Below are 13,504 nucleotides of genomic sequence, written 5' to 3' on the forward strand. Positions count from 1 at the left end.
TCTGGCTTATGGGGTTTCTTTACCTCCCGGTCCTACCTGATTCAATCTAGCCAGACCTCATTCCTGGAACCCACTCCTCAAATTGACCTCCTTCCCCTGGTACGTAGGCAGTTGGCCATACCTGCTACCTAAACATCTTCCTCCCAGTCTCCATGGGACAGTCCTCACTGACTGCCTTCTGACCACCAAGCTTTGGTCACTCCCGAGAGGTTGGTTTGTGACAGAAGAAGCAGCACACTCACCTTCTCCTTGCAGACAGTGGAGGGGAGGAAGGCAGGGAAGAGCAGGAGATGTATAACTAGAGGGCATTCCCTTCCAGTGGCTTCTGTTTTCTTTGACAGCCAGGCAGGGATTGGATGCGCATAGAGGTGAGAAGTGGTCCTTGCAGACAATACAAGAGTGATCTCACTAGGAATACAGGAGAAGGTTGGTAGGCAAGTTGAAGGCCTTGCTGTGGCTGGGGATCAAAGCTTCCTGCTCTCTTGGGTGCTTTTCTGCAAAAATGTTCTATTAGCTGCCCTGGTGCAGGAAGGGAGAGAACAGGTGGCTAGATTCACTCAGGGATGGGATATGTTTAGGTTGCTGGAATAGGATAGTGGGACAAGGGAGAGGAATGTGTGTATGAGAATAATAGTGAAGAGGAATCCTGGATTTGAAATTAGCCAATGAGTGAATAAAGCTGGACCACTGAGATGATATGAAGGGAGCTGGGGAGGAACTGGAGCTCTGGCTGCAGTTAGAAACCTGTTGCGTGCTGGCTCTTGACCAGGCGAGCTGAAGGACAGGACATGTGATGGGAGAGTGGTACATTCGACTCTTCCCTGTCATGTGATTACGGACTTTGGCTTGGGCCTTCATGGTGATCACGGTACCAATACGACTTTCCATGTATATGCAACTACCTTTTTCCAGATACTGCAATAAGTGCTTTATAATTATCAATTGTCCTTGAGCCAGTTCTTTTTTTTTTTTTTTCTTGAGCCAGTTCTGAAAGGGACGAATTATTATCTCCATTTTATAGATGAGCAAAGTAAGGTTCACTTCCATAGGACTTACAGCCCACCATCAGTTAGTAAGGGGCAGAAACAGGAAGCTACCTCAAGTGTGTCCGCACCAAATCACGCCAAGAACTCATTAATCACAGGCTCTGCTGCTTATGAAGAATGGAAATATATACAAAAACAAAACAAAACAAAAAAACCCGCCCCCAATCTCATCTCAGTGGGTAGATTTGGCTTCCTTTTCCCATCACACCCTCATGTGCATGTAAGGTCACATGGCCAGACGTGGGTACCCAGCTCTGACCTCTCAGGACAACATGGAAGAGCAAATTCTGCTACAAGCTGGAGAACAAAAGGGAACTTCCTTCACCACCAACCCATGTACAATTTGCCTCTGGATAATTGAGGCTCTGGGCACCTAGCTCCTTACAGATTAATCAAGCAAATGTTCTCTTCTGTGCAGATGGTCTTGGAAGCTCAGTACTTAGAAAGGAGGCTGCAGATTCTGGAGAAAGGCATGCACTAAGATTCTCCATGTTTGGGCAGGAGTTTATCTCTGCTGAGCAGGACAGTAGGGAGCCACGCAACGTTTCTGAGCCAAAGATGACATTGTGTACTTTGACTGCCTGCCTATACCCCAAAAGGGACTTGGTTGGCAGAAAACCGGAGGTGGGCGCATAGGGAAGGTTCACCACCCCACGCAAAGGCTGGGCACGGCGGGGGGGGTCTGCAGGTACAGAGTGGGGCCCAGCACAAGTCCTCACTCGGCTGCATCCCCACTTGGGACAGGCAGCGGCTCCATCGACGCGGACGAGCTGCGCACCGTGCTGCGGTCGTGCATGCGCGAGAGCGCCATCTCGCTGCCCGACGAGAAGCTGGACCAGCTGACGCTGGCGCTCTTCGAGTCGGCCGACAAGGACTGCAACGGCGCCATCACCTTCGACGAGCTGCGGGACGAGCTGCAGCGCTTCCCCGGGGTCATGGAGAACCTGACCATCAGGTGCGGCTCTGCGTCCCGCGTGGGTACCGCCCGCGTGCAGGTGCCGCTCCAGCTGCGCAGGCTGGTCTGAACGCTCGGGGATCCCTCAGCCCAGCCCCGCCCCTCCGCAGCCTGCCTGGCCCCGCCCCGCCCCACCCCGCCCCGCAACAGCCCGCCTAGCCCCGCCCCTCCGCAGCCTGCCCGGCCCCGCCCATCCCGCATGGCCCCGCCCATGCCCACCCCTCCTGTCCTGCTTGGCCCCGCCCAGCCCCGCAGCAGCCTGCCTGGACCCGCCCACCTCCCCGCCTATCCTGATTGGCCCCGCCCAGCCTCGCCCCTCCGCAGCCGGCCCGGCCCCGCCCACCAGCCCCCTCCCGTCCTGCTTGGCCCCGCCCAGCCCCGCCCCGCAGCAGCCTGCCTGGCCCCGCCCCCTCCCCGCCTATCCGGATTGGCCCCGCCCCGCCCCTCCGCAGCCTGCCTGGCCCCGCCCACCCAGCCCCTCCGCGTTGCTCAGCCCCGCCAAACCCCCTGCCTCGCCCTCCCCGCCCAGCCCTGCCCCTCTTCATCCTGCCTGGCTCCGCCCACCAGCCCCTCCTATCCTGATTGGCCCCGCCCAGCCCCGCCCCGCTGTAGCCTGCCTGGCCCCGCCCACCCAGCCCCTCCGCGTCCTGCTCAGCCCCGCCAAACCCCCTGCCTCGCCCTCCCCGCCCAGCCCCGCCCCGCAGCAGCCTGCCTGGACCCGCCCCCCTCCCCGCCTATCTTGATTGGCCCCGCCCATCCCCGCCCCGCTGTAGCCTGCCTGGCCCCGCCCACCCAGCCCCTCCGCGTTGCTCAGCCCCGCCAAACCCCCTGCCTCGCCCTCCCCGCCCAGCCCTGCCCCTCTTCATCCTGCCTGGCTCCGCCCACCAGCCCCTCCTATCCGATTGGCCCTGCCCAGCCCCGCCCCGCAGCCGCCTGCCCTGCCCGGCAGCATCCTGCCTGCCCAGGTCCATCCAGCCTGACCCGCTTTCTCAGAGGGGACAAAGGTCTGTAGTGCGGGGCAACTGTTGTCAAGCCTCCGTTTTCAGTGTCTTTTCAGAATCAACTTCACAGTGTTAAGCACCCACTATTGGCTGGGCATTTTTACGAATAGACCCGTGCATTTTATAGCAACGCCCAAAAGGAAATTAGTCACGTCACCTGAAGGAGCTTATCTAGGATCACACAAATAATTAGCAAAGGCACACACTTATTCAACGTGGTCGGGCAGGCACGGCTGATTTATAGGTAATGTCTATAATGCCGATAAGCAGACGCATAAACTAGAGGGGCACTAAACAGGTAAGGGCTGCGGAGAAAATAAAATAGAGGGTAACAACACACCTAAGTTTGACTCCAAGCCCTCGCGGTTGATTCTTTCGGTGTGTTAACTCACTTGTGGGTTATCCACCACAACATATCTCAGATTCTTCCATTCTTTCTTTCTTTTTTTTTTTTAGATTTTATTTTTTTTAATTTTTATTTATTTATGATAGTCACACACAGAGAGAGAGAGAGAGAGAGAGAGGCAGAGACACAGGCAGAGGGAGAAGCAGGCTCCATGCACCGGGAGCCCGACGTGGGACTCGATCCCGGGTCTCCAGGATCGCGCCCTGGGCCAAAGGCAGGTGCTAAACCGCTGCGCCACCCAGGGATCCCTCTTTCTTTTTTTTTAAGATTTTATTTATTTATTCAAGACAGACACAGAGAGAGAGAGAGGGGGGCAGAGACACAGGCAGAGGGAGAAGCAGGCTCCATGCAGGGAGCCCGATGCGGGACTCGATCCCGGGTCTCCGGGGTCACGCCCTGGGTCAAAGGCGGCGCTAAACCGCTGGGCCTTGGGGGCTGCCCTCTTCCATCCTTTCGGATCACTCCTCCCTCTCCTTGGTTGGCAAGTAAAGGAGGTAATAAGAACGGCGGCGGATGCAGCGTCAGACAGGTGGGAGTTCCATCTCGGCCTTGCCGAGCTGTGTGACCCTGGGCCAGTGGCTTGGCCTCTCTGTTCCCGGGTGTACCGGGAAGCCGGCCGGCTTGCCACGAGGCCCCGGAGAGTGGGTGGAAGGCAGCGGGCGTGGGGTGCCTCGGTGCCCCCGGGGCCCGTTCCCCTCCGCAGCTGCCCTGAGCACAGCCGGTCCCTTGCAGCGCTGCCCACTGGCTGACGCCCCCCGCCGCCCCGCGCCGCCCGCGCGCTCTGACCTGGGCCTACTGGCACAACCACCGCAGCCACCTGCTCTGCCTGGCGGCCTTCGCGGGCCTCCACCTGCTGCTCTTCGCGCTGGCGGCCAGCGAGCACCGGGCCCGGGGCGCCAGCGTCATGGTGGCCAAGGGCTGCGGCCAGTGCCTCAACCTCGACGGCAGCTTCATCGCGGTAGGACTCCGCGGGCAGGATGCCCAGAGGTGGCCGGGGTGGGGTGGGGAGAGTGGGGATGCTGATGTAGGTTCCTCAGGGCCGCAGGGACCCACACGTGGACTCCTGGAGCACCAGGGCGGGAGGGCGCCTCGGAAGGTCAACACTCGGTGGACACTGAGGCCCAGAGAGGGGCAGTGACTTGTCCGTGGTCACACAGCCTGTAAAACACAGCAGGCATTTTTGTGCAATTACTATGGACATTCAGGGGGGGTGCTAAGCCCTTCCCATCTGATGTTCACAACATCCTGCGGTGACCCCAGGGGGAGATGGGCAGCTTCTGTGCAGGGCGCCCAGCAGATGGAGTCCGGGATAAGAGCCCTTGAGTGACAGGCTAATCCGAATATGATGCTCTGGGCCAGGGAGCGAGGTCTCCAAGCATCTTTTGATTGTGTGCTCCTATAATTAAAACAGCGAAAAACCCTTCCAATGACACAACATATTTCCTTCGGATGATGTGCATGCCCTATTATCAGTAGCCGTCAGACGCGGGGCACGCGGTAACTATCAGGAAAGAATCATCCTTAATGATCAGGGATGTACATCTCTAGTCCACATACTCTTCTTGATAATGTCAGCCTCTTGTGTGGGTTTTATTTTTATCCTCAGACCTGGCTACATACCAAGGGTTAGAGACCCATGACTCATTTGCTTGGTCACTTGAGTTATTAACACTGCTTTGAATCAGCGCTTCCTCTGCAGGGAAACTCTTTGAGCTACTTGTCCTTTCTGCGAGAGGCAGTTTAGCTTGGCTAAAATCAGACAACGAAAAAAAAAATTAAAAAAATAAAATAAAATAAAATCAGACAACGTCATCACCAAGTCCACATATCTGGGCTCACATATGTTAAAGCAAATGAGCAAGGAGGGCCTTGGAAAAACCCGGTGTTCCTCCAGGACACCTCGAGAACTAGACATAACAGGTGCTGGGCTGACGTACAGATATATGAGGGTCCACCCTGTGGACACAATGTGCTTCTCGTGGGTTTAGGTACAAGTAACACCTGCAGTCATCCTGTAACCTGTTCTCATCCTGCCACAGTTCCCGGAGACTGTGCTTTGGACACCCTCAGCTCTGGACTTAGGGGAGCAGGGAAGGCTTGGGGGGCAGGGGAGCTGGTGAAGGGACCGGTTCAGGAAGCACAGCCAGCTCAGAGGAAGGCAGGGAGACAGCTGCTGGGGAAGGGGGAGTGGGGGGTTTGGGAGAGAGCCAGGGGGTCTCTCTGCTGCTGTGTCCTGCCAGGTGCTGATGCTCAGGCGCTGCCTGACATGGCTGCGGGCCACGTGGCTGGCTCAGGTCCTGCCGCTGGATCAGAACATCCAGTTCCACCAGTTCGTGGGCTATGTGGTGATTGTGCTCTCCCTTGTACACACCGTGGCCCACATCGTGAACTTCGGTGAGTGGCCTGGGGCTGCAGGAGGGGCCCTGGATGAGCCTTTCACAAACCCCCAGCCCTGGACACAGGGCACAGGCCCTGTGTGTCCTGCAGACCCGGTTGGGGGTGGGGGGAGCGGTATCCCGCCTAAGCCGATGGTCTGGAGGGGAGTCCCTACCTGTGGGGGGAATCTGGTGGGGAGCCCTGGGGCCCTCAGAGGAAAGGCGGACAGGGAAGAGCTTGTCTTGCATTTGTCTCCAGCGCTCCAGGCTCAGGCCGAGGCCAGCCCCTTCCAGTTTTGGGAACTGCTGCTCACGACGAGGCCTGGCATTGGCTGGATCCACGGCTTGGCCTCCCCGACCGGTGTGGCACTACTGCTGCTACTGCTTCTCATGTTTGCCTGCTCCAGCTCCTGCATCAGAAGGAGCGGCCACTTTGAGGTGTCCATCCTTGCCCTTTGCTATCCCAGGCTGGGCTCCCATCATTTCATGCTGCATCCCCTCTCATTTACTGCAGAGCCCAGGAAGTGCCCGGGCTACTCTGCACATCAATGCCTGTGCCTTGGGTTCTGCCCTTGGGTTGTAGTGTATGTCTGCCGAGTGGAAGCTGTGTTGTTCTGGAAGACTCTGCCTTTTTGCTGGCGTGACCACCCCCACCCCCTCCCCGCCCCAGTTGGATTAAAGTAGGTTTAAACTGGCCCACTCAGCTTCCTCATCTATCAAGTGAACCTATAATTCTCTACCTATGAAGTTATTTTAGGCATTAAATGAGATAACATATGCAAAGCCACTGACTATTACCCTGGCACGCAGATGCTCCAGACACTTCCCCATGTGTAGTGTCCTCAAGATGCAGGAGGTCACAGATTTGGTTTGGAGCCCCCTGGACTGATCTGGTCACATCAGATAGTCGTTTTCAGAGCCCCAGCAGCAGTGCTTTGAGGGGAGAACCCGCATCCTTATTTGACCAACGAGAAGTCTGACACTCAGACCAGTGATTGCCCGGCCCACGCTCCTCCCACTTGCTCAGGCACTCAGACTCCGGCTCTGCCCTTTCTTCTCAATGCCCAAGAAATTACCGTCTTTCTTTTCTTGCTCCCCCCACCCACCCACCCAAAAGGGTCAGTGTGATGGGGACATTGATGCTCTTGAGCCCTTCAGCCAGGATATCCCTAGGCAGATGTTTCAGATGTTTGGTGCAAGCACCAGGAACCCTTCTATTATCCCGGGGCCAAGCCCCCAGAATAAAGAAGCACCAGAGCTTCCCATCCCCAGCCTCCTACCCAGCCCTGTCCCCAGGAGAGGGTGTTTGACCAAGGCTCTGTCTGGGTGCCGCCCTGGCTTTGAGGATGGCCCTGAGCCCTGGCCCTGTTCCACCCTCCCCCGTCTTGAGCTCTGCAAGCTTACTACTACCACTCCCCCCCCCACACCCACAGGTGTTCTACTGGACCCATCTGTCCTACCTTCCCATGTGGATTCTGCTCATTCTGCATGGGCCCAACTTCTGGAAGTGGCTGCTGGTCCCTGGCACCCTGTTCTTCCTAGAGAAGATCATCGGGCTAGCGGTGTCCCGCATGGCAGCCCTGTGCATCGTGGAAGTCAATCTGCTTCCCTCCAAGGTGCAAAGGGGAGCTGTAGGTGGTGGGGCGCAGCAGCTGGGTGCCCTGTTAGACCCCCAAGGAAGTAGGGACTAGTGTAGCCAAGCCCCTGTGCAGTGGAGGAGACAAGCAAAGCCCAGGATCTGGTCTAGCCTTCAGGGGTGATGTTTCAGGCAGAGGAATGACAGGTAGGCAGGATCCTGCTGCTCACGAAGCATATATGAAGAGCCTGTAAGTTGCCAGCCCTGTGCTAGGTGACGGAAACACAGAGACAGCTCAGGCACCGTCCTGCTTGGCCCTGGCATTATAGGGCAGGGCTGTGTTGTTGAGAGTAGAGCATCAGGTGGTACAAAACTATCCTTGAGAGGTCAGAGAGGGCTCCAGAAGGAGGAAGGAGATGCCCCAGCAGGGTTCTGAGAGACGAGCAGGGGTTCCTTGGCTAGACAAGACAAGGAAGGGTGCTGCTGGGAGAAGGAACAGCACCAGCAAAGGCACCGAGTTGTGGGAGGGTATACCGCATTTGGGGCCTGTGGGTAATTTGGCATAGCTGGAGCCAAGGTGCCAGGGAGAAGGTGTGGGTGGGGCCTGGGGGACCGAGGCTCCTTGCCCTACAGGCAACGGGGAGCCCCTGAGCAGGCTGGGAGAGGGTGCTATTAAGTGGGTTTGTGTTGCAGCTAGATTTCTGCAGTCACTATTTGGGAGGCTGCTGCACATGTGCAAATGAGAACTCGTGAGGGCCTTGACCTTGAAGGGGGCTGTGGAGTGGGGGTGGGGGTATATCACAGAAGGACTCAAGAGGTAACTGGCTACACTTGGGGGTGGGAGGTGTCTGAGTGACTGGGCCTTTTATGGAAAAAGGAAAGGCACTGCCAGGTGGGCTCACCTCTGGGCAGCTGAGCACGAGGACACGGATAGTGAGGTGCTTTATATCGAGCTCTGGCCTCAGCTCGCCGTGATTAGATTCACATCCCATGGTTTCCTAGCTGGCAGCCTTGAGCAAGCTCCTTAGCCATTCTGAGCCTTAGCTTCTCATCTGTAACGTGGAGAGAGAATGGCATCCGTCTCAGAGAATGGCTGTGAGGACCAGAGATCACACTTCCTTTTTTTTTTTTTTTTTTTTAAGATTTTATTTATTAGACAGGGAGAGAACACAAGAGGGAGAGTGGGAGAGGGGACAGCAGGATCCCCGCTGAGCAGGGAACCAATGTGGGATTCCATCCCAGGACCCTGGGATCATGACCTGAGCTGAAGGCAGATGCTTAACCCATAGAGCCACCCAGGCGCCCGAGATCACACTTTCTGTGCTTCACACAGCTCTGCCAACAGTGAGTGCTCAGCATATTGAATCCGTTCTCCCAGGGGAGGTGCCATTAGTGGTTGGAATACCATCCAAATACTACAGAAGTTCCAAGCAAGGGGCCAGAGCAGTCAGGGGCTTTACAGAGAAGGACCCACTAACAGCGGTGTTCACACCATAAGAAGTGGGATCAAGCCACGAGCCTCACTTCAGACACATCTCAGCTCTCCCTTCCTCTGCTCATCGCCCAAGCCCTGGCTGGCGGATGTGCTACAGGGGGAGCCCCACTCACAGGCAAGAAGGGTCTCACGTCCAACGCTGGCCTGCCTTGTGGTGGAGGAGGATGGCTCGGGCCTCTGCCCTCTTGCCCAGTAGGCCCCTGGCAGCTTTGGACCTGCAGGGATGACACGGATGACCCTGACCTTCTTCTCTCCCCAGGTCACCCATCTCCTCATCAAGAGGCCCCCTCTCTTCCACTACAGGCCGGGCGACTACTTGTACCTGAACATCCCCACCATCGCACGCTACGAGTGGCACCCCTTCACCATCAGCAGCGCTCCAGAGCAGAAAGGTATGCCCTCCCCCCAACTCGCTCTGCAGATGGTAATTTTCTGAGTTCTCCTGGGAGTCAAGCACAGGCTGGAGACCAGGAACAGAGAAGCGAGTAAGACCAGAGACCCAAAGCCACCCTCCAAGAACTCCCTCCAAAACCGGGAAGCAGTTGCCCAAACTCTTACTGACTGGGGAGGTCAGGGCTGTCGTGAGGATCCCATGAAGGCCGGGCATGGTTGGGTAGGTTACAAGGCTCCACAGACCCGGTGGTATAGCAGCCGAACTCTGAAGGGTTGGTTGGAGTTTACGAGATAGAGAAGGAGATGGGGGAGGAGACAGAGCGAGATGCATAAGCAGCAGCATGGAAACCTGGGAACCATTTCTCTCTGGCTCCCCAACACCCACAGAACTGCGGACCCCCCTTCGCCCAGCAGACCTCTGGCCCCCCAGCCATGTGTGTGTCTTCCTTCTGGTCCTGGGCTGTTGGTGAGGCCAGCCCCTGGCCCTCTGCCCTTTTCCTAGGCCAGAGATTGGTCTTTCCACTTAGGTGGTCCTTCTGGCAGGGAATGCCCTACGTGGCCTTCGAGAGCAAGACCCTTGCTTGACTTCATGAGGGGGTAAAGGGTCCTGGTTGCCTGTTTTCTCTCACCCATCCTTATGAAAAGCTCTAATTCCACTCAGGATGCCTCCCAGCCCCAACGTGTCGAGACCCCTGGGCCAGCTCCCACATTTCAGGGTGAGACCCCAGGCAAGGGTTCCCCATGTGAGGCTGCAGAACACCCGCCCTGGAGCCACCTGAGTGGTGGCTCGGATGTACAACGGGGCAAAGGTGGGAGTGGTGGCGGGAGAAGGAAGCTTATTTTCTTCCTATCTTTCATCCCTGTTCTGTTTCTCAAGAAGATCTACGCTCGCAGAAAATTCAGATAGTATAGAAATAGGTACAGAAGAAAATGAAAATCCCTCATAATAATTCCATCCAAAGAAAGCCGCTGTCCATCTTTTGGTGAGCGGTCTTCTAGATCCGTCTTTATATTTCTACGTGGCTCGTTGGCGTAGAGATAGTTTTGCATACATGGGGTCACACTGTTCACTCTGTTGTGCAGTCCACTTTTTCTCCATGAATGGTACGTCATGAAGGTCTTCGCAAGTCAGTTCTTTTAAAAAAAAAAGAACTTTTCCTTATGTAGCTGCATAGTATTCCAGTGTATTGACATGAGTGTGATTACAATGACTGTGTGCACTCCGTGGAGGTGCCCTTGATTGGACCCGTTCTTCAGGGGGTTTCTTCAGGGTCTCAGCTTGGAATCAGCCTGGCTCCCGGGCCCCAAGTCTTGTGCAGTGAACTGAGTGAGTCCCTGTGAGGGCTGGTACGTACCCCAACTCTGTTTACGGAGCTGGTTTCCAGAAACCGAGAGGGGACTCAGGTTGCCAGTGGTGGCTGATTGAATTCCACCAGCGTTTTAGGGAGGCCTCCTACCTGGAGTTGCTGTGTGGGGCACTTCAGAGTGCATTTATGTAAACAAGGCACAGTCCCCCACCCCCACCCCCAGCCCCGCACTTGTCCCACCAAGTGGACGAGGCCTCAGAGAACCCACTGAAATTTAGCATCCTCTTCAATTGTGAATGCAGACAGGTTTTCAGTGGCCACGTAGTTCCTGCTGGATCTTGTCGTTCCGTGTGTTGATAGGCACATGTGTTCTTAGATCATGTGTTTGGGGTTTTTTGTTGTTGTTGTTTTGTTTTTGCGAACACACATGGTTTTGCGATTTCTCTGTATGCTACTTGGTGTATTTAAAAATCTTACTCTGGGGGCACCTGGGTGGTTCAGTGATTGAGCATCTGCCTTCAGCTCAGGGCGTGATCCCCGGGTCCTGGGATCGACTCCCTCATCAGGCTCCCCACAGGGAGCCTGCTTCTCCCTCTGCCTGTGTCTCTGCCATTCTCTCTCTGTCGCTCATGAATAAATAAAATAAAATAATAATAATAAATAAAATAAAAATAAAATCTTTAAAATTAAAAAAAAAAAAAAAAACCTTACTCTGAGAAGGAATTTCTCTGTTGTAATCATGGAATGGCCAAAAGAGTCTATGGTTTAAAATTTTTAAAAAAGGGCAAGAATGGGCAGCCCCGGTGGCTCAGCAGTTTAGCGCCTGCCTCGGCCCAGGGCGTGATCCTGGAGACCCGGGATCGAGTCCCACATCGGGCTCCCTGCATAGAGTCTGCTTCTCCCTCTGCCTCTCTCTCTCTCTCTCTCTCTCTAATAAATAAATAAAATCTTTAAAAAATAAAATAAAATAAAAAGGGCAAGAATGCCCAAGCAGGAGATCCCCTTGGGGGGCCTCCTTGCTCTAATGCTGTGGCTTCTCTCCAGTGCCCTTCAGCAGAGGGGTAGCTGCACTGCCTCTCTGCCCAGCTTTCCATTCAGCGGAGAACCTGAACAAGCACCTGTTTTGTCCCAGGCACTGGGCACAATGAAAGCCATTGGTCCCACCCCAAACTGAGCACCTCCAGGGTGCAGAGCCATTGACAAGCATCTGGTTGAATGTGGGAGGGATTGGTCTCTGCCTTGGGGAGACCCTGGCCCAGTGATGAAGGAGGCGGGGACACTCTGACCCCGCCTTAGCAGAGGAGACTGAACCCTTACTCTGTAGGTTTAAGTTGGCTTCCTAGAGAAAGACTACAGTGTTTGCACCTGAGAGATGAGATTTCCAGCTCCCGTGGCTGTGACCCCTACTGTGGGCGTAAGCAAGGACATTCAGTCTGGGGCTTGAGCAGTTCATGCCCAGCTCCAACTCCTCAGGTGAGACAGGCTGGCTCCATGCTGGAGGCCAGCACCCAACCCCCAACCCCCTGCCCGTCTCTTGCTCAGACACCATCTGGCTACACATCCGGTCTGAAGGTCAATGGACCAACAGGCTGTATGAGTCCTTCAAGACATCATGCCCCATGGACTGTGACCCCAAACCACTGTCAAGGAGTTTGAAGATGAAGAGGAGCCAGAGGAGGCCAGAGGTAGGTCGCTTTGGGGGAGGAAGGGTCCACCGTGGAGAGAAACCCAACAGGGACTATGTTGCTGTCTTCTCAGCTGGTGAGCATCCATCATTGAGCAACTGCTGTATACGCTGACTGGATGGCCGCACAGGGGGTGAGGCGGCTATGAACTAACTATGTGATCCAAGAGCCTGACCATCCCAGGTCCTCCCGAGTCCCGTGTACTCTATTAGAAGCCAGGGGGACGTTGGAAAGAGATCCGAAAAACCCACCTCCATGTCTTTGCTCCAGCACATTCTGACTGTTAGGCCTGGCACATCCTTTTGCCTCACCGAGCTTTAGCTTATTCATCAATGAACTGGAGGTGGTCCCCCTCCTTGGCCTCCGTTTCTTACACGATTCTTTTAAGGATCGGTGATAGAATAATGCATGTAAAGTACTGAGCTGATCGGACAGCATGGTCCACGTGGACCCTCATCATCACCATTAGCAGCATCAGCGGCGGCATCGTTATCTTTTGAACCCCAACGAAACCCACAAAGCTGCCAAGTTGTCAGTGTTCAAAATGGATACAGGCCCTGGGAGGTTTGGGAAGAATACAGGAAGGTCACAGTAAGGACAGACAGAGGAGGCTGAAGGTACCTGGACACAGAGCTGGTAGACAGTCCCGCTCGCCTGGGAGGCATGTTAATATGGGGAAGCTCTGGCCAAGGTCAAAGAGAAGATGCCCCAGGTCCAGCTCAGCCCTTGTGGAATTTAAAGTCCAGGGGAGACCAGAGGCAGGCATCCCTCTAGAAAGACGCCAAGAGCAAAGCTTTGGGAAAAATTAAAGGGTAGGTGGAAACAAGCAGGGTGTTCTCTGCTTTTAATCTGGGGAAGAAGGAAGCTGGCTTGTCAAACCAGGTGAGACCTACACCTGAATCAGCGGGTAGATATGTTAAAGGCTCTGTTTCTTTGGGACCTTAGGGACCACCACCAAAGAATAAGTTAGCACACTCTTGCTGGCAGGCAGTCTGGCCACACGAGTCGACATCTTAAATATGCCTACCCACTGGCCCGGCCATTCCATCCTTAGGGCTTTGTCCTAAAAAGCTAATTGGACAGTTGCACAGGAAGTATGTTAATCACCTTGTTCATTCATTCATCTAACTAACATTTAGTGAGCGTAGCACTTCCAGTTTTCCAAGTACTAGTCTAGATGCCGGAGATACATCAGTAAGCAAAACGAACGCAGTCCCTGGAGACTCTCTACCTTCTGGAGAGAGAGAGAGACAATAAACAAACAA

The 13,504-nt window shown here is 55.2% G+C and overlaps 1 protein-coding gene across 4 annotated transcripts in view; it reads left to right on the forward strand.

Annotated features, from left to right (window-relative positions):
• NOX5 (NADPH oxidase 5) overlaps window positions 1–13,504 on the forward strand; it is a 109,731-nt gene that overhangs the window by 79,059 nt on the left and 17,168 nt on the right. For 3 of the 4 annotated variants that reach the window (XR_007407275.1, XM_025472346.2, XM_035708707.2), the window contains 7 exons: window positions 1,791–2,001; window positions 4,141–4,366; window positions 5,649–5,802; window positions 6,043–6,221; window positions 7,217–7,399; window positions 9,114–9,246; window positions 12,097–12,239. Coding sequence is in view for 3 of the 4 variants with exons in the window: in XM_025472346.2 (XP_025328131.1) it covers window positions 1,791–2,001; window positions 4,141–4,366; window positions 5,649–5,802; window positions 6,043–6,221; window positions 7,217–7,399; window positions 9,114–9,246; window positions 12,097–12,239 (1,229 nt within the window). In the remaining variant the exon portion in view is untranslated. Of the gene's footprint in view, window positions 1–1,542; window positions 1,671–1,790; window positions 2,002–4,140; window positions 4,367–5,648; window positions 5,803–6,042; window positions 6,222–7,216; window positions 7,400–9,113; window positions 9,247–12,096; window positions 12,240–13,504 lie in introns of those variants that run through there. The other variant, XM_035708708.1, reaches the window with a different exon arrangement.

The sequence above is a fragment of the Canis lupus genome, chromosome 30, assembly GCF_003254725.2.
Source record: "Canis lupus dingo isolate Sandy chromosome 30, ASM325472v2, whole genome shotgun sequence".
Taxonomy (NCBI): Eukaryota; Metazoa; Chordata; class Mammalia; order Carnivora; family Canidae; genus Canis; species Canis lupus.